This window comes from Daktulosphaira vitifoliae, unplaced genomic scaffold (assembly GCF_025091365.1).
Source record: "Daktulosphaira vitifoliae isolate Bord-2020 unplaced genomic scaffold, ASM2509136v1 Scaffold_5, whole genome shotgun sequence".
Taxonomy (NCBI): domain Eukaryota; kingdom Metazoa; phylum Arthropoda; class Insecta; order Hemiptera; family Phylloxeridae; genus Daktulosphaira; species Daktulosphaira vitifoliae.
In genome coordinates this window covers 25,019,312-25,040,396 of record NW_026099576.1, presented here as the reverse complement: position 1 = coordinate 25,040,396, position 21,085 = coordinate 25,019,312, and the positions used below count along the sequence as shown (strand labels likewise).

At 27.0% G+C, this 21,085-nt stretch overlaps 1 protein-coding gene across 4 annotated transcripts; it reads right to left on the bottom strand.

Moving 5' to 3' along the window:
* Positions 1–547: 547 nt before the first annotated feature.
* Positions 548–20,841, bottom strand: LOC126907315 (uncharacterized). 4 transcript variants are annotated; one of them, XM_050688498.1, is made up of 4 exons: positions 20,556–20,841; positions 10,414–10,508; positions 3,615–3,716; positions 548–2,913 (listed from the first exon to the last, which is right to left on the bottom strand). In XM_050688498.1, exons 2-4 carry the CDS (start codon positions 10,506–10,508, stop codon positions 981–983), a joined length of 2,130 nt encoding a protein of 709 aa, XP_050544455.1. In that variant the 5' UTR covers positions 20,556–20,841; the 3' UTR covers positions 548–980. The 4 variants fall into 4 exon arrangements, with proteins under 4 accessions (XP_050544455.1, XP_050544456.1, XP_050544458.1 ...); XM_050688499.1 differs by lacking the exons at positions 548–2,913; positions 3,615–3,716 and adding an exon at positions 4,398–6,796 and having other exon boundaries at positions 20,556–20,829; XM_050688501.1 differs by lacking the exons at positions 548–2,913; positions 3,615–3,716; positions 20,556–20,841 and adding exons at positions 4,398–6,796; positions 9,373–9,570.
* Positions 20,842–21,085: the final 244 nt, after the last annotated feature.

Below are 21,085 nucleotides of genomic sequence, written 5' to 3'. Positions count from 1 at the left end.
AATAATATATTCTAAAGGCTAAAAACAATCATTACACTATTACATAAGCCCTCTCCAACAGTTTAATTAATATTATAACATAATTTGATCTAGAAAAATTATTTATTTTAATGCAAAGATTAAACCAAATTAAGTAGTTATTAATTTTACCGATAAAACTATAATTGAATTTTGGGGTTGTGTTTTTTTAAAATCATTTCAATTATAATTTTAAAATATTAATATAGAGGTTGATTTACTTAATCACTTAATTAATCAAAAAATAAAAATAATATTGAAAATTTTTAATTTAGTTTTATAGTATTTTTTATATTCATTCCTTAAACCTTATAATGATATCTACTTTATTTTTTCAAATGCTAACATAGCAATTAACTAGATTATTCAATAGATAACGATATACTTAAGAAAATGACTGGTCGATAACAACTACTCACAGAATAAAATAAAATAACATAAAATACTTAATTGAAAAAATTGTTTAAAACTCTTCAAAATTTATTGTAGGTAAATACTAGTATTTTAATAGAATTCTATTGTATAAATGTAAAGTATGATGGTGTAATAATTAAAATGTCTAACCAATAATAGTCACAAAAGTATAAAATACTGTATACATAGTATATATATTTACTACATTAATTCTCACAATTATAAAATAATAAACAAAATTTTTTTTTATTAAAAATGTATATAAGAAAAAAGTAACAAAAATAACATCGAGATAACGTATAACAACTAAATAATATTTATAACCAGAGACCACAATTAATTACAAATTCACTTATAAATGAAATTATTTTAAAGAAAAAAACTAAATTTTGAAACTTACAAATTAATAAACGGTTATTTGTTCAAATATTTTTAAACGATAGTATCATGTGTTCAATTATTAATTCAACTATTAATTTCGTTTTAATTTTAGATAATAAAGTCATTTTTAATTGATTTTTTTTTTTTATGTGAAATATTAAAACTTTTTAAGTAGAGGTGCTTAAAGGTGTAATTCCTGTTGATTGAGTGTCAGAATTAGGAAGTTTGGGAAATAATATTCGAAAAACTTTGTAGCTGTAATCGAATGCCAAAAAAATAAAGGCCCCCTGAAGCGAATTAAGCACTGCGTAAATCGCCCAAATAATATCATTGTCTGTCAAAGCGCCAACTAGGCCTATAATCCATGCAAGTCCCATCATAAGTGATAATCGAGAATAGATTTTCATGTTCTTTCTGGATCGATTCACTGCTGAATTAGATGTTAACGATGAGCCATTTGAACTTGTAGCGATCAATTTGACGGCGCCTATAAATGTGATGTAATTAGTGACAATAGTTGCACCGGCAGGTATTATGAACAGCGCAACCAACGATTGTGGATTCCTAAACCAACAAGTATGTTGAAAGTTGGGTTTAAGTTCAGGAGCGATTTGAGCAAGTGCAACAGACCACTGCAAAGAGGCGGCACTTGCAGTAAAGGCAGCTGGTGTCAACCAAGCAAAGGCTGAATACAAAATAAACCGCTTGTTTCGTTTGCCTCCTACTAACCGTAGTTTTTTAGTAGATGCGTAAAGCACTATCCATACGTCGATGGCCATAACGGACATCCAAGCGAAAGATGCCAAAAATCCAAAGTGCATAGTAAGAGCTAAAAGGATACAAGGTAAACCACCCACTTTAGTTGCACTAAAAGACGATAGAGAACAACAATATCCTATTAATAAACTGAAGCACAAGCTCGCTAAATTTTTTTCAGGTAAGTTCTTAGGCTCAGAATTAATAGTGAACAAAATCAGATGCGCTAACAATGCCATTACTGATATCGAAGATCCAAACAAACTTATGTATGACAAATAATAAGCGGATATTGGCTCTTCATAACGGAGAACTTCCAAACTATCCACACACACTTTGATACTAGATCCATTATTAGTAACGTATTCAAGTCGTTTTTTGTAAACGTAAGCGTAGACTGTTCCATTCTCAAACGACGAACTGTCATATTCGCCACGAGTTAAAAAAAATGACATGGAACAAGCACCCGATTCTCGTATTATGTTTCGGCACCTGGCAGCTATCACGTCATAAATTTCATCCGGATTACATGGAAGCTGTTTCACTCGAAAAAGCTGTTGAATACTTGGGATGGGACTCGTTAATACTGGTACAGATACACATAACAAGTCGGACACCGACACGTTATTGCACAAAGCGCAATCTAAGTTTCTGAACGTCCTTCCAGTTTGAGTTTGGTGACTTACTTCATACACTTCATTGGCCGACGACCGACACGAATCGGTCAAATGGTCATCTCCATTGGGACAATCATTCACAAGAACACCATCTGATGCACATCGTCTTAATGGCACTACTGGCAAGTCGGTCATGAGTTGAATCGTACACTCGTAAATTACTTTATTATCGTAATCTGCATGGTACCATTGACCATTACGATACAACAAGTTCGAATCAGAGGCATTTTCAAGGCGCAAGATTCGTTCAGGGAGTTTAGGGGTAAAACATCGAAATACTGGCTTCCAGTAAATTACATTTGTTTCGCCGTTGCATAGGGCACAATACGCGTTCTTATACGTTAAATTGGTGGCAAGACTAGTCACCGGATAAAGTCTGACAGTCGATTTTTCTTCATAATTTTGGGATTTTTCACATTTATTTCTGTTTTCTCGCTGCCGCGGAGTCTCGTAGGCTATTGGGGGACACTGTCCAATGGTCTTCAATACCATATCAACATCAGGCACTTTATGACATCCAAAACGACTAACAGAGACCGATTTTTTATAATAAATACTGTCTTTACAACAATCTTCATATGTTCTACAATGTACGTCTCTATAACAGTGCACCATCATAGTACCATAAACAAAAAAATTGTCTTCGCATATTAAATTCATTTTCGTCCTGTTTAAAAAATAAAAATAAATTATGAAATTAAACTAATAAAATTAGTAGAATAGTTTTTTAATTTTTTTTTTAAATAATGATAAACAAGTTTAATTAAAATTTATAAGAAAAGGTTTCCTTAAAAATTAAAATTATAAATTTCGGTAATTGATATTTATACTCATTTTAATAAGTTAACTATAATTAATATAGTTTAATAGTTTCTTCGATAAATCTAATTAAACGTAAACTAAGGTTGATGAGATTGAAACATTTTTTATTAGTCATANGGTTGATGAGATTGAAACATTTTTTATTAGTCATAAGTGATAATTTAATCTTACAAATAATTTTTTATTCATCATTCGTCAGGTTAATCAAACCTAATGTACAAGATTTGAAAATTTTTTGAGGCAAAGCGAAATTAGTATTGGTTAGCCGCCGAAGTCATGATGAACAATCGACTTTCGCAACGAATTTTCTTATTTACTCATAAAACACACGCGTTAGGGTAGATACTCTTATCTAATTAGAGAACTATATTATTTGTGATATTTTCATGCATGTTAACCAAGAACACCTTTTACTCATGACATTATTGTTTTATAATTACATCTTTATTAAAACATAAATTTAACAGGTCAAATAAATTAAATTATAAGGCGATAAATAATTGGTAAAAAAAAGTTAGAGTACAATTTTATTTGTGATGTATTTACCTTAATATAACTGTTTCGTTCATTGAATCAACATCTGGTATAGCTATTGTTGCCAAATTATCTTCTGGTGTGGTTGCTGTTACGGAGCTTTCATTTATTGTACTACACAAAATTAATTCATCCATAGTTTTACAAATAAGTTATATCTACACTTTCTGAAGATAAAAAATATTATAATAATTGCTAATTTAGAATAAATTGACAAATAATTTGAAAAGTAAAATAGAGGACTACTGAAAGTTTTTAAATAATTTTATGTTATACATTCGTATATATAAAATATATCAAAACCTCTATCACAAAACCACCACGCCAATTTGTCAACGTATTCAGGAGGAAAAAAAGATTTGTAGATAACAAAGAAATGAGTTTTTATAATACTTCATCATCTTAATTAGGAATCTGCAACTTATTTTTCAAACATTTTTATTTCTAGACAAATTTTTTTTTATTGATTTACGAAATATATTTTCAGGGAAATTTTTAAAGAAAAAAAAGTTTGAATTAATTATTAAATAAAGCGATCTTGATAAAATACAGTTTTGAATACTTTATTATTAAATGAAATTATTGTTCAAAATACCAGACATTTTTGCATCTCTGTATGATGTGTTCATACTAGAGATCCCAAACTTACTTAAAATAACTTCTTTCAGTTTGAAGANCCCAAACTTACTTAAAATAACTTCTTTCAGTTTGAAGATTGAATACTCATATTATATTAAATATTTACTCAATTATTTAGTTGTACGAACATACTCAAACAAATAACAATAGAAACACTATTTTGAAAATCAATATTTATTTATTATCAATGTAACATAATAAATAATCATAATATGTTAAAAAATTTACTAATAAACAATTGATAATATGATTTCTAGGAGGCCTTATGAACAAAAATTAACCTATAAACAAAACAAATATTTAAAAATGTACACGAGCATAATTGAGATCTCGGGGTTATGTGCGCGAGAATCGTTCTATGCCCGATCTACAACTAATTATAAATTTACAAAACTTAAATGGTATAATACACTCTGTTAGAAATAAAAAAAATTACAAATATTTTAAAAATACATTAAATTTCTAACAAACAACGAGGTTCTGTCAGATGTTCTATACTCGCATTATGTCAGTTTGATCAAAAGTCAGTGGTTATCAAAGTTATCAATTTTTTATGAACTATTCAGTCTTCAAGTTTTATTTGATTTGTTAATTTTTTAATTTAACCCTGTCAATAAAGAGTTTCTGATGAAGTTTTTTCTGAACTAATAGGCTCGCTGTTATCACCAGACGACGACCAAGAAAATGACGGAGGCGGAGGTCGGATACTGATCTTATGGTGCTTTTTAATATTATCGTCATTGTTAGTACTAGGGCCCACAAGTAAATTCAGGTATCTGCGACGGCACGTGAAAGCTAAAAATACAAATAAGCCCTGAAAGGCATTGAGTACAACGAATAAAATCCACATATACTTATTATTTAAATAGTAACTGGCCAAACCAACACTCCAAGAAAGACCCATGAGTATAGTCATACGACAGTACATGCGAAAATCACGACGAACATGACGTGTAGTAATGTGACGACTTGTACATCGACTGGTGTGTATCATGTACGATGTCCATAGGAATAATACGAAGTTTATTACCATGATAAATGCCAATGGTCCAGCAAAGAATACTAAAAGCGCCGTTTTACTGCCAAACCAGCATTGTTCTGACCCGAACCTGGGTCGCAGGTTTTCGGGTACGTTTGGTATAGTGTCAGATAATATGGCTACAAACGCAACCATAGCCGGGACTAACCAGCAAATCGCTGAATAAATGAGAAATTTTTTTGTTTGACGTCCAGAAGATACTCGTAGCTCGACAGTGGCTAACCGAAGTGTACGCCAACAGTCAAAGCTCATTATTAACATCCAAGCAAAAGATGTAAGGAATAAGTAATACGTGATGGTTGCGTTTACGTAGCAAGCAGCTCCGGTAAGCCAATTCCCAGTGACAAAAGCAGCGTACGCGAATATGAGGGATACACAATACGAAGCTAAATTCTTTCCAGACAGATTTTTCATCTCTGGCAACACGGTAAATACAGCTAAATGTATGACAAGGAACACGATAGATACTCCTAGACCAACGTAAGTCAATATAATTGACTTTAGTGATTCCGAGGGTTCTTCTTGACCGATTAAATCTTCAGCACAAACCATTAATGTTCCGTTGTCAAATAAAAAATAATCAACGGTGCCATTTTTTGGTAACCAGCCGTTTGTCACATTGGAAATAATAGCCACTTTAGAACAATTGAGTGGCTGTGAAATATGTGGCACGAGTGGAAAACAACTTTTTTTAAATGGATCGTAAAAATATTCATCATTCCAGCATCTTTTAGGACCAGGCTCAGTTAAGAACAATGACCCAAAACTATGAGGTATATTGAATCGTGAATTTAAAAGTGACGAACAGGTTAAATTTTGTACCGGTATGTGGTTACACATGGCACAGTGAATATTTTTGTAAAAAATTTGGCTTTCCCTATCAACTACTATCGTTGTGTATGCTTCGCAATTAGACTTAATTTCTCCTGCAGGCCACATCGGGTGACATTTTCTAATCATGTCAGAATTACAATATCGGACTGGAAATGGAGCTTCTACTTGAAGTAAGCAATTATATGTTTCATTTTTATACTTTACCGACCAATTTCCATTGGAAAGTTGCTGATAAGATTCGGCAATTCCGTCTACTATGGATAAATCATCACAAACAAGTTTAGAGTCCCATATTACTAGCTTATCAGTATCACTATTGCAAAGAGCACAATATCTGTTACGATACGTAATACCTGACAAGTTAGCTGTGACTGGATTGTCGATCAAGAAGTCAGTGCTAACGCTTTGTTCGCAAGCTTTTCTTACAGCTTGGTTGTCCCACTTTGACGGACATTTTGACTTCATAAAGGTTCCATAGTATAAATTATTATTGTTTATCTTTTCACAACTGTATTCAGTGGCCGCCTTGAGCTGCTGGATAGGGTCAAAATACGGTGAATCAGTACAACAGTCACCATACTCATTACAGTGATAGTCACACAAACAATTTCGGGCATATTCACGCATACCATCAAAGGGTGATGATGTTATGTTCAAACAACTTGTTTGAGACCCACATATTCTGAAAAAAAAATTTAGAACATTTTAGTCTTAATGCTTATTTACATTTATAATCGCTAAAACAAACACAAAGAACAAGCGAAACATTTTGATTTCGAAATAACGAATAATTAAATACTTTTGAAGCGTTAAAACAAAAGGATATTGTCAATTTTGTTACACAATAGCTTTAACGCCTTCATGAATCTAGTGAACGATATTATCCATCACTAATAAATATTATTCTTAAACACTTGAGATAATATAACTGTTGTGATACACATATACCAAGAACGCGTGGGATAACAACGAACAAAAATGAATGGAACTAAACGCGATATTTTCATAATTTAAACAATAGATGTATGTAATATTAGAAAAATAATTATTTTACTAGTGTAAGTAGTAAATCTTTCAGTAACTGAATTCCACTGTGATTTTTATAGTCAACAATTAATAATAATTTATTATGGTCATAGCAATTTCATAAGAGACTTCAACGACACCCCACGCTAGAGTAACAACCATTTGTAATTACTCTCTAGCTAACTGTCATTAATGTATGTACACAAAAAACTACCACGTGTCAATGTTATTTATTACAATAGGAAAGCAGACATTGGAATTTTCATTATTATTACATATATAGGTAACATGTTTTTAACCTTTTAGTTTTTCGTTAGAAGACATGTTATTTGAATGGTAATTAAACTAACTAATTCTTTAATGTTTTTTTTTGTAATTACAATGCTAAATTTGAAAAAAATCCACTTTTATTACCAATACTGTAAAATAGGACGTAATCACATTAATTTTAACGTTTTTAAATTTAGATCGTATTCTTACAGTTTTGTGTCTTAGGTAAGACATCAAAAAGAAAGAAATCAATTTTATTAAAGTATTATTATGTGTTTTTATTTTAGTTTTAAAAATATATTTACCAATTTGTAAAAAATTATGATTGGTTGTTTTGTATTCTCAATTAATATCATTTTTTTTTTTTGCAAAATTGCTAAAATTAATATAAAATAAACATTTTCTTGTAAAAGTAGTTTTTACTCAAAATACCCTACTGTGTAAATAATATCTTTTTATAGTGTACTATTTAAATATATATAATTATAAATATAATAAAAAATATCGTTGACTATTCTGCATTTCTAATAATATTATCAAAATAGGAATAAATAAAAATAGTTTTTTTTAATTAATTAATAGCATTATTATTATGTCAAATGGAAGTTTAGATTAAGGGTGGTCGACCACAAGTAGTTAGGATAAAGGCAAGGAAAAAGAAGAAGAATTCATAGATTCAAACTTAGCAAAACACATGCAGAAAATATCATATATGTGATATTTTGTATAAAATTATTGTTTGTAATTTTAATTATACACATTATAATAATTATTTCATCTAAAAGAAAACAGTATGTCAAAAAAAGTATACATATGCCAATAATTAACACATATATATGATTACAGGTAAACAAAACACAATAAGCCAAAAAAAAAAATTAAAACGTCAAATTATATTCTAAAATAGAAAAAGAATAACAATCATAAAAATACGCTTTTTTTAAAAGTGACGCAACTTTTTGTAAATTAGTTAGAGTTATATCAATCGCTCAGTCATAATTGCACAAATACATTTTTTTTTTATATTATTGTAAATATTAATCTAGACAGAAATTTTATGATTTTTATCATTACATAATTTAAAAAAAAATAAAAGTTGTTTATTTCTCTTCTTAAAAGATAAAAACAAGTCTAAACGTTTAAAATGTCCATACTATTATTGATGGTATTCTATGATATCCTGTCTTATCGATAAAAATAATTATTTCTCNAAAGTTGTTTATTTCTCTTTTTAAAAGATAAAAACAAGTCTAAACGTTTAAAATGTCCATACTATTATTGATGGTATTCTATGATATCCTGTCTTATCAATAAAAATAATTATTTCTCAATTTTTAAAGAACAGAAAGTGTATATAACTTTTAATTTCTATTAGACAGTGCACTTAAGTATTTAATGAAAGCGTTAAAAAAATTTGTTTGTTAATAAAAATAGAAGTTAGCCATTAAATACAACTAGTTTTACTGACATTTTTTTCAAAGAATATATACGTGTTAGTTAAATTTAAAATATTATTCATCGAATAAAGGATTTAGATAACAAAAAAAATCAATTTTTGAACATTTTATAAATGTAAAAGAATGTCATCGTTAGTCAATATTATTCACACATAAAGTGCGACCAANATCGTTAGTCAATATTATTCACACACAAAGTGCGACCTACCGTCACAGACTTATTAGTCTAGAGTACAAATATTATTAGAAGAATGCAAAAAAATTAGCAATTGCAAAAGATGATTTTTACGAGACTTTAATTTTTAAATTTATATTAAAGATATTACATAAATTTAATAATAAATTATTATAATTCGAAAATATATTAAATTTTAATGGATAATTTGTCTTTAAAAATTTTTATTTGTGTTTTACACTGTCAATATATAAATTTTTGAAAAAACTTTCAGTTGAGTCACTTTAAATAAAAAGAGTACAATCTGTATTAATATAACACTGAGCTAACCTGTATTACAGTCCAGTTACTATGGAAATTCGATGAAAAAAATTGTTTGATGTAGATGTCGATCACTATTTTTTCATACTTTAATAATAACTGATTAATGTCGATTTTATATTACTTCACGTAAAAAATTTCAATGCTCAATTAAGTTTTTATACATTCTACTTTTGTAACAACTGCGTAGAGTAATATTTATTTAATCTTCATTAAATACATCTCAAAATACACATTTTTAATTAAGTAAAACATTTGTGTAGAAGANTAATATTTATTTAATCTGCATTAAATACATCTCAAAATACACATTTTTAATTAAGTAAAACATTTGTGTAGAAGAGTTCTATACATGTTTTCCCACAAATATCTACCAATATCAAAAATGTATGAAGTAAAATATTAAAAACGAAAAATAGCTAAAATATATAACTCACTAACAGCAAACATAAAAACATATTCAGATATTCTATTCAGTATCTATTGATATATTTTAATACTTATTTCTGAACTATAATTACACAATGATATTCAGTATATTTTTTCATTCGGAATTCAAAATTGTAATAAACCCCGTTCACGAATATGAGCAAATTTAATCAATATCTTAAGAGTAATTATAACGATTGTAATTATCTATAGATATTTTAAATGTCATAAGTGTGTTTTTATTATATTTATATATATTTGATTAATACACAAATAAATATTAGCTGATAGTATAAACTCAAATAATTCCCCAGAATGAACGATTCATTTACTCTCTACTAGATAAACGAGATCAAAAATTATGCAAACAAATTATTGACATAATCATATCAAAAAAGAAATATATNTGCAAACAAATTATTGACATAATCATATCAACAAAGAAATATTTTTTTTTTGTTTAAATCTAAATGTACTTTACCTTCATACATGTATAAGCTCTCAATTACTTCATATTAATCGTTGTAAACATATATTATATGAATAAAATGTATCAATATTTTACTACACAGTAGAATAAATTAAAGACAGCTTATGATGAAAAATTAAACAATTTCTTACTTATAAGGATGATTCAGGTCATCCATAGAAATGTCTATGGCAGTCGTCCAAGACACCAGCCAAATAAATGTACCAACTGCAAACTGTATTTTCATCTAAATAAACAAACAAACAATAACTATTATAATCATTAAAACATTACAGGTGGCACAAAATAGTCAATTAAAGAATAATAGTAGTAGTAAAATAATTATTTTCATATCAGTTAAATTTTCATTTTTAATTTTGTATCATTTAATATTATTGGTAAAAAAACAAATTGTGTAGTAGTTTCAATAACGTGACGAAACCGAAAAAATAGATCCTATTGAGTACAATAATATTGCAATAAATGACAACGAACATTTAATGAAAGACTAAGAAACTAACGGCCTGTTAGTTTAAAGAATATCATAGTTTGTAATAAATGCGATCAATGTGACTGATTTATATCTTTAAAGATAATCTAACGCATAGAAATTAATAAATAAACTAAACACCTTGCGTGAAATTGTTACTATTAATTGCATTGAAAATATACGTAAAAGTATTAATTTATCAATAACTGGATTATAGTTACATTGTTCAAAAATAATCTAAAGGTTAACAAAATAACAAAAAATAAACGATTATTTCATTAAAGTAACAGTAATTTAAAGAAGAAATGACTGTTCCTTTACTATAATATAAAATAACTTTTAATTTAACTCATGAAAAAGATGGACAATAAATAGGAATCACGTTTCATGGCTATTATGTTTATGATATTTTTATTAAAATTCTGAAGTAACCAAATTTTAAATAAATAAAATAAAACTAATAAGATAATAAACTTGATTATAACTAAGTAATTTATTTAAAAACCAATGTAATTGAAAATAAATTATAATGCTGTCAACCTCTCGCATTAAGTTGAACGATTAATTATATCCGATGAGTTCCTATTTATCAAAAATTTTAATTTATTTGATAATTTAATAAGTTACCTTATCTTTTCATTAAAATATTAATATTAGTGTTCGATGAATGATTACTTAACTGCTGTAAACTAAAGAGAATAGTTTTATTTTTCTACATTTAATTTTATTAATATTTATTTATTTATTTAGGAGTATTCTTCATACATTAACTAATATATTTTAAAAACGTTGTGACGTAATTATAGAAGATAGACTTATTTAGTATATTGCGATCTTGCTGCGTCACAGGAATAGGAAGATAGATGACCTCTAAAATCGAAAAAAATTAATATGTATTAAGTATTTTTCAACTTTTTTCATAAAACTCGCTTAAAATAAAAAACTTTTTTATGATTTTTAGTAAAATTTAAACGTAAAAAAGATTGAATTGGTAAAAAATCAAGGTTACATAGTAATAAGTGTAAACAACTCCTTTTTTTTTTTAATAACTAGGCTTCTAAGATTTCACTTGATTCCAAAAATACGTTCTACGAATCATTAATATTAAATAATGCTTTAAACAGTTTAGAAATAGATCAACACAATTAAATTTACTTAAAATGAATGAGCATACACTTTTAGGCCTTGCATCATTCTTTTTTTCTTATTTTAAAGCGTAGTGCATAGTCATCGAGAAAGTATTGCGATTTTGTCTAGATAAGCAATAATTATTACTAGAACAGTTGAAAAAAAATCTGCAGGCTATTTTTAAGGGGAATCCTTACAGATAGCAAAAGTCAACACTTGTCTGTTACGGGAACCAACGTTATAATAGAACTGGTCAACGACCAATTGCGATTTACGACAACATATATTTTACATTCCTTATGCTAACTTTGTCGAGTGCTTAAAAAAAGAAGAGCGTTGAAGATTATTTGTTTTGGTATTCTTCTCGGGAGTTATTTTTTCCATCATGAGTCACGATATCAAACAACTATATCCGTAGGCAGTATACTGAGTTTCATTTTTGACAAAGTGCAATTCACAAAAATTACTATGAATAATATAAACACTATGCAATTATTTATTTTAAACATAAATTGTTTTTCTTTTCAGATGAATAAAACCATGTTTAAGAAATAAATAAATTATGGTTGAACATTTTCAGAACACAACAAAGTATTTACTTCGAGGTAACTATTTATGAATGATAAAACTCTTAATTGGTATTTACCTTTATTGTGTATTAAATATTATGTTATGTTTTCATTAAATATTTTAATTTTCGCATTATAACTTTACAAAAAAAATTGTTAATATTAGAAATCAATAAACTGTATTTTCCGTCAAAGTGAAGAATTTTTATTTACACTACAACTCCAAAAATGAGAACAAAAATATAGATAATATTAATTTTAATTATCATTTATTGANATAGATAATATAATTTTAATTATCATTTATTAATTACCATAAAATCCATCGACATTTTGTTCAATAATAATTATCATCAGAATGATAGCAAAAAAAAAAATTTCTTAAATAGACATCGTTAGGGTGACAAACATTGTAACAGACAATTTGCACGTAATCATATACGTCACTTAGTCATATATAATGTTCATGTTTTTTTTCACATAACAAAACTCTTATGGACTTTATTAATACCAACGAGAGCTTTTAGTACGTACAATTATCACATTCACTAATGTTTACAGACATAAAAATATAACGTCAATTCGCACAACACATGCGAACAAAATAATATACTCAGCAGTTTCAAGGTCCGTTGGTGTAAATTTCCAAACGCGTTTTTTTTTGTTTCTCTTCATTATCATAATCATACACACACCTATATGTTCTACACGTAGGTACATCTAAGTTGTTGGACACTAGAAATTATTTTTGGTACTTAATCTTAGTGAAAGCATTACTTTTGCTCTATGGTCTGATAAACCGAGTTGTTCGTTGGCGAGAAACATAAATTACAGCTCAAAGTGTTAATTTTAATGTACTGTTTTAGTGGTTAATTCTTATTGTACACGTTTGTGTACGATGGGTGTTCGCGGTTTTAAACATTTATCATTCTCACTACAGTAATAGTTTTCTTAATCGCATTAAAATTGTTTCAGGTAATATTTTTGGAAAAAACAAAAACACGTAGTCTTCTATTTAATAGTTTGTGAGGATTTATGCTTCGACAATTTGTTTTACTCATTGAACCTAAAATTACAGGTTTACACAAGATATGAAAAATATTTATCAATGCTAACATTTAAGATCAATTTAAGATTATATATTCTCAAGCATCAATACAAATAATAAAGTAAAATCAAAACCATAAAGGTTGTAAAATATAAATAAGTCTTGAAGAATTTTTTTAATTGATTTTTTTCCAATATAGATATATTTTATCTATCGTAATAGAAAAAATTTGAAAAAATATATATTTTCAAATAAACGTTTTTCAATTAAAAAAAAAAGTATATTGATCATGACGTAATTGTCATAAATACGTTAACTGGTACATTTCTATTAATGTTATTAAAATATGTTAAGTCTCATACGCATAGCTAATCAACTTATTAAATTCGCACTACAAGCAAATAAGTAGTCAATAACTTATAGTTATTGACCTATTATTGATCTTTATAAATCTTAATCCATTATCTAACTTTATTTAAAAAATAAAAACGTGTAATTAGATATTTTTTATCGAATAAGTTTTAATAGTGGTCATTAGGGTTCAACAACGATATTGATAATATTTGATATCAATATCGCCCACTTTTTTTCAATTTTCCCACGAAATGCATTATTTTATAATTATTGCGATAATCGAAAAAAATGTAAAAAAAAACTTTGAATTTTGGTCAAATTTTTATAAAATATATATTATTTGATATTAGGCCAAAAACAGTTTGTGATATTCTTGTAAACATTTTTTGTTTTAAAATATATTATGCATTATAGAAATGAGATAAGACGAAAAATAAGATTTATTGACACTAAATTCTATTCTTATATTAGGTTTTTTATTATGACACTGTTGTTATTCCAATTTTTACCTAAAACACGAACAATGTAAGGTGTGAGGAAAATTAGAGAAAAAATTTTCAGAATTAAAAAATGTATAGCAACAACTATTTGAAACTCAATCTGAAAAATAAAATAAAATTATTGATCCCTCCTACAAAAAAAATCCTTATTAGATGATAGTGATGAAGATAATGATGTTTTATTTTGTGAAAATTTTAATTTTATTTTTGAAAAGAAAAAAAATTTTCATTCGTAATTTAAAGCAATAAAAAGTATAAACAGCACATGTAATTTTTTTTTTAACTAAAACACTGAAACTATAATAGTATTTTCAAAAAAACTCAAAAAATTCATCCTTTAAATATAACTAGTTTATAATGATAAAGTCTTATAACAAAAAAAATTTGTTTCTTCATAATAAAAAGTTATTTGAAAAAATTTTGATTATCGTTATAAGGTATAGCTATTATCTATATTTCTTTGATATTAATAACATTCCTATTTGATTGAGATATCATAGCCTGATTTTTACACCAATGGTAATTTAACTGTGTTCTTGAAAATAAAAAAAAATAGTGAAAACATTTAAATATTAAATTAAATTTTTTTTTTTAATATCTATTATTTTTTTCATACAATATTGATATATCGCGATATTGAGAACAATCTTTTTTTTGATATAAAATATATATAATAATTATTGCTATATAATATTGCTGAAATTATTTACGATATCAATATCCAAAAATACATCGTTAACGAACCCTAGTGGTCATATAATTTATCAATTCATAAATATTATTTAAATTACAAAACACAATATTGACGACCTACGGTAATTCTATTTTACTACAACAATAAATTGTCGTTAATTTTAAAAGTAAAACAATTTTGCTATAATTCAATACAAATATTAACAATTAATATTATTATTTATATTTATAATTAAATTCTTTAATAGATAAATGCTGTACAATATTTAGATCAATATACTACACGATTCAAATATACATTTTTTAAATATTTTAGTAATTTAAAGTTCTTTAACTAAAAAGTTTTTAATTATATTATTTAAACAGTCACATTTTTTTATTGTGGAAATATCAAAATTGACACAAATATGATAATAAAACCCTGATTGTCATTAAATGAGTAACCCACTGCTTCATAATTTTTTGGATAATTGTTTCTATTATATTACTGGCTAACCTTATAGTTTTAATTAATTAAGTGAACACTACACAAATCACGTATTATTGTTAACAAAAGTTAATTTTTATAATAAAAATTAAAAAAAAAAATTTTTGCAATAGGGGTAATGACCAATTAAGCATAAATAATTCAACTATTTACCTTTAGATACCATAATCTTATTTCAAGATTTGATAGAAATTGTTCATCATTACTTATCAATAACTTATTTAAATTACTTATTGTTTGTTTATTTGATACAATAGTGATAAAAATTGACTGTAAACATGTTTAGACAATAAAAATAATAGAGAAATAAGTAATTTTTATAAGCTATTCATAATTAAAATGATCAGAATAATAAACAAACTAAATTATTATAGGACTACAAATACATTAATGAGGAATAATAGATTTTCGTATTAAGTTAACAACATTTAATTAATTTCTACAAAATTATTCGTAGATTATAAATATATTGATCTTTGATATATTTTATTAGAGATTTATGGTATCATTATTATTATTTATTTCACAATTGATAACGATACAGTTTTAACATGTGTATAATATAAGTTACTTCAAAAAAAATTACTAATGAACTGAAATTATAAGTTACTTTCGAAATGAAGATAAATCAATTTTATAATTAAAAAAAAAAAATAGGATTAGATTTAAATTTAAAAATTGATCAATTTTAATTAATTATACTGAGGTGCAATTATCTGTATACATATTGTCAATAATATCAAAATTTCCCTTTGCGATTTGTCAGTTTTAGAAATCAATCACAGAATTATATTTAAATATCAACACCTCATATGAAAAAGGATATAACTGATATTTTCTTTAATGTTAAACAAAAAAATTAATTAATCATTGTTAATTTAGAACTCGTTAAACGACCAAAAAAAANTGTTAAACAAAAAAATTAATTAATCATTGTTAATTTAGAACTCGTCAAATGACCAAAAACAAAAATGAGTTGCATCCCTTTTTCTTATGTGGATAAAATTTAACAATTTACCGATTAACTAGCAAATTTATTATATAAAAATATTATTAAAAAAAAAAAAAAGGTGAATTTAACATGGATTTCTTTAAATATAGGTATTTTTTATACTTGGTTCATAAAAATGGGTAAAACATTCTATAAAATACATAATGAAAATTCAAAAAAATTTACTTTAAATTCCAATCTGAGTTGAAACATCCAAGTTTTAACAGTATGTAGAAAAAAACAATTTCAATAGTCATTTCTTGAATTTTCAATATATGTAGTTAATATATTTGCGTCTAACGAGAAATCTAAATAATAATGTAATGTTTTTATAACGCTTAGTTATCAAGTACATTAAAGTTACAATTTATTTATTTCTATGTGGAACAACAACGTACTGGAAAAAATAAGATTGGCTAATAAAATTAATAAGTCTAAAAAAACAATAATAAACTCTTATTAAAATATTATTATAACTGTTAAGTAAATTTGTTGAAGCTTACTGATTTTATTTCAATTAAGCTATTTTATCACCCACTTTTACTTGGCGTATGATTTCATTTTTTTTATTAATTAATATCTTATGACTTTTCACTTGGAAAATTAAGAAAATTACAACATTTTTATGAAACTCTAATTTTCCGCGTTACTCATTGTTTTTTACGTAGTTAACTCACATTTCTGCTACGTCTACGGTCAACGTATTGCAATGAGTAATATACTATTTCAGAACAAATATATCATAGTGTAGTTTTGTAAAAAGTAACAGTAATTAGTTCTGTGTATTTTTCGTTCGAGTAGGTCAGCGCTACTTAACGCCGTGTGTTCTGCCGAAGTCATATTATCATAATAAATTATTGTTGCCGTTTGGAAATATTTTCAACAAACCAATTCTATCTACGAGCACCGTCGATGCCAGTAATAACAGCGTTTAATTACGGTTAGTAAATAGGAATGCCTGAAGAAANGTTTAATTACGGTTAGTAAAAATAGGAATGCCTGAAGAAAGCACATGCATTTAAAATATTTAAATCTTAACAGTCGGGTTCCATACCACGTACGTCGCAAACATCTCCAAGAGAGAAAAAAAAACAAAAATGAAACGCCGAGGCCGAGCAATTTCACCGTGTCGTCGTTGCGCAACGCATATTACCTAAACTCTGAGCGCACTTGGATGCCGTCGATTCTTCTGATAAGTTATCCGACAAATCGAAACGTCCTCTTGGCGTATGTCACGTGCCCAAATAAACATATTTCTCTACTCGGTCGTCTCACTGTGGCGGTTATTGGGGTGACAACATCACAAGTGCAATCCTCAGCAGTGCGCCTCGTCGCATCGACCGCGTACACTTAACACACTTTTTATGTAAATAATGAAAATTGCAATATTAGATGCGAACGATTTGAAGTCGTGGTTCGGTGGAGACGTCGTCTACCACGACCCGAACTAATCGCAATGCTTTTGCTGTGATTTTTTTACCAATACAAACAAATCCGACTACGAAAATTAAGGTGAAGGAATTTCCACACTTCTTAGTCCGGCTACGACTGGAATATCCAAATCAAGTCGTAAACTGTTAAAAATTGATAATACGCTCTCTCAAGCTTTACTGTGGCGGTTTATTACAAGCACGGCGAAGGACGCGATCAAGCCGAGGAACGTACTTGGGTTTTTTAAGTACCTGTAGATTTTATGCGACTAGCGATCATGTAGTCTGTCGAGACTAAAGATAGTTAATAATTGGCGGCAACCATAGTAGTAAATTCGCTTAATTACACCATATTACCGCACATGTATACAATTAATTTTAGAAAAACACATTATTATACAGTCATTACTTGTGGTGATTTTTCTCACAGCGAAACAATAGCTCATATAGACCACCGTAATGTCGTTATTAAATTTTTATTTTCGCAACCGCTACGTCATAATAGCCATCTTTATTTCTTAATGAAAACACAATACCTGTTTTTTTTCTAGTATAGCTTTTATTTGTTCGATAATTAATTTTTAATTAAATGCATTTTTATACTATTACTTTAAATGCACCATTTACATTGTATCTTACACGTTGCAACAAAATAATTTAGTAATTTCATCATGTTTTTATACAGAGATCATAGTTTCAACTTAACTACACTATAAAAATTTTAGCTGGAAACTTTTACAAAAATTATTGCATAAGACTGATTACGAAAAAAAGGACGCGTATCATCAAAAATTATTTAGTTATACAATTTTAAGTCGATAAATATAATACTTCTTGAGAAAAAGATACACATAGGAAGAATGCTTTATTAGTACATGATGTACTATTTCTAACACAGTTTATTACTTGTTTTTTCTTTGAAAGCGAATTCAATTTGTATATACTTTGAGTAATTGAAATGTGTATTTTTTTTTAATTATGAGTAAAACTCAAAATACACAACGCTATGGTAAAACAGCTGTCGTCGATCACTAAATGATATCCAAAATTATAAGTTTTATATTTATATAATTAAATAATTTATTCACTAAATTTATACTTGGTAGTAAAAATGTAGTGAAATAAAATTTATAACAGTATTTTGAAGAGATGATCTTAATAAAAAAAGATTTTAGACTTATGCAAATGTTTTCAACTAATGGACATTTTATAAATTCATCTTAAAAAAAATAAGTTAAAATAAAACACAAATTCTCTCATGTAAATAAGTATACAACGAATGTTTGGCGATAAAACTATAATTACGTTCTATATTTACAATGCAAATTGCAATTGAATCTTATTCATCTGTTGCTATATTTCCAAGTAACAGTGCTATAAAAAATACATAATATATTATCCCAGTACATATTGAATTTGTTTATCATAGTAAAGAAATAAATACATTTGCAAAAAATTATTATATACTTCGATCTATTTGAATAACATATTACTAAACGTATAATATTTTAGTATAAAATGTTAAATGTTTTTTGTCCAAAAAACTCTAACCAGTTAGATCATGTGATTTTCAATATGAACTATTACTAAATACGAAAAGTGAATTTTTTTTTTAACTTTGAGCCCAATTCTCAGTAAAATAAAATTTACCATGGGCGCAATTAGAAGGGGATATGATAGCTTAGCTCGTTAGACAAAGTATTAAACCTCCCAAAATGTAGTTAATAAAAGTTAATATAGCACCTCAAAATATTAATTTTAGTTGCGCTTATAAAATTGACTAAAAATTAAAATAAGACTATCGTATAACACCATCTACATTTATTCTCTGGACAAAGTTATTATCTATATTAGGATGTTACCAATACATGCATAAGTGTTCAATAAGTAAGGAAGAGGGTTTCTATTGCTCTCATTGTAACAATTGACCCGTTTCCTTATTTCTGAACAGCTTGTACAATCATTACAGTACAAATAATACGTTCATTTTTTAAGTTCAGAAAATATTTAATGAAGTTTTCTATAATATTTATAGAAAATGTGTACAATTAAAAATGATTTTCATTCGAATTTCAAAATTTATGTAATTAAAAACAAAATTTCTTTCTTTCAATTATTTTAGCAAATACATTTGGCGAGGATATTCGTTAATAATGCTAAACATAAATGCACACTGTGTATCGCATGGAAACTCGTTAACCTTGCACTTAGTTATTCTGTTTTCTTGGAATAATCGCCCAACAAAAGTTATAATACATTAGTGAGTTTATTTCATAAAATTCCAACAATACATCTCTTAAGTGTCTACTTTAAATCAATTTTACAATTTACCCAACCGTACCATTAATAATAGAACTGTTGAAATGAACATTAGTAAGTAAATAATATACACGATATAAGATTATATTAGTGGTCATCGGTTAACAATAACAAGATTAAATTGAAACACAGCTGTTGTTAACAATCGATTATAAAATATATAGTTTCATTATTCACTATGAAAACTATCAAATATTAATTTCTAAGAAGAATTTAACGCAATAAGACTAAAATATTCGAAATGATTTTAATTACTAAAGCAGTTGTAACATATCATTGACTTACGTTGAAAATGTTCAATATTTATTCGAATATCACAAAATGTTTGTCGATACAATAGTATATTTTTCACATATCCACAAGTAAATAAGGTGGTGGTCGATCAATCAACAATATTTGTTATAAATCACATTGACGGGCAACAAAAAAAATTATTTTTAAAGTTATTAACAAAAAACTCGTCGAATATCAGTGACAACACAACACGTGAACAGGTCGACCTTAACGAACCGACCGCATATACTCACCGACTGCAGTACACGAAGAGACTACATGGTAGTCGGTGGTCGCCTGAAACGCATCGATAGCGTCGTGGAGTTCATCCCCCCCCCCTTTTTTTTGTAAAACGATGTCCAACGAAACAACTCTATTAACATGCGACCGACACACAGATTTCTCAAAAAAATACCTAATTATCATATCCAGAATATTGTCTCTCGGTGCTTTATTTTTTACGTCCCGTGGTTTTATTAAGTAGTTTGGTGAGAATTTTAAAATGGAAAAAAGCTGAACTTGAACTAACTATTCACATGTGT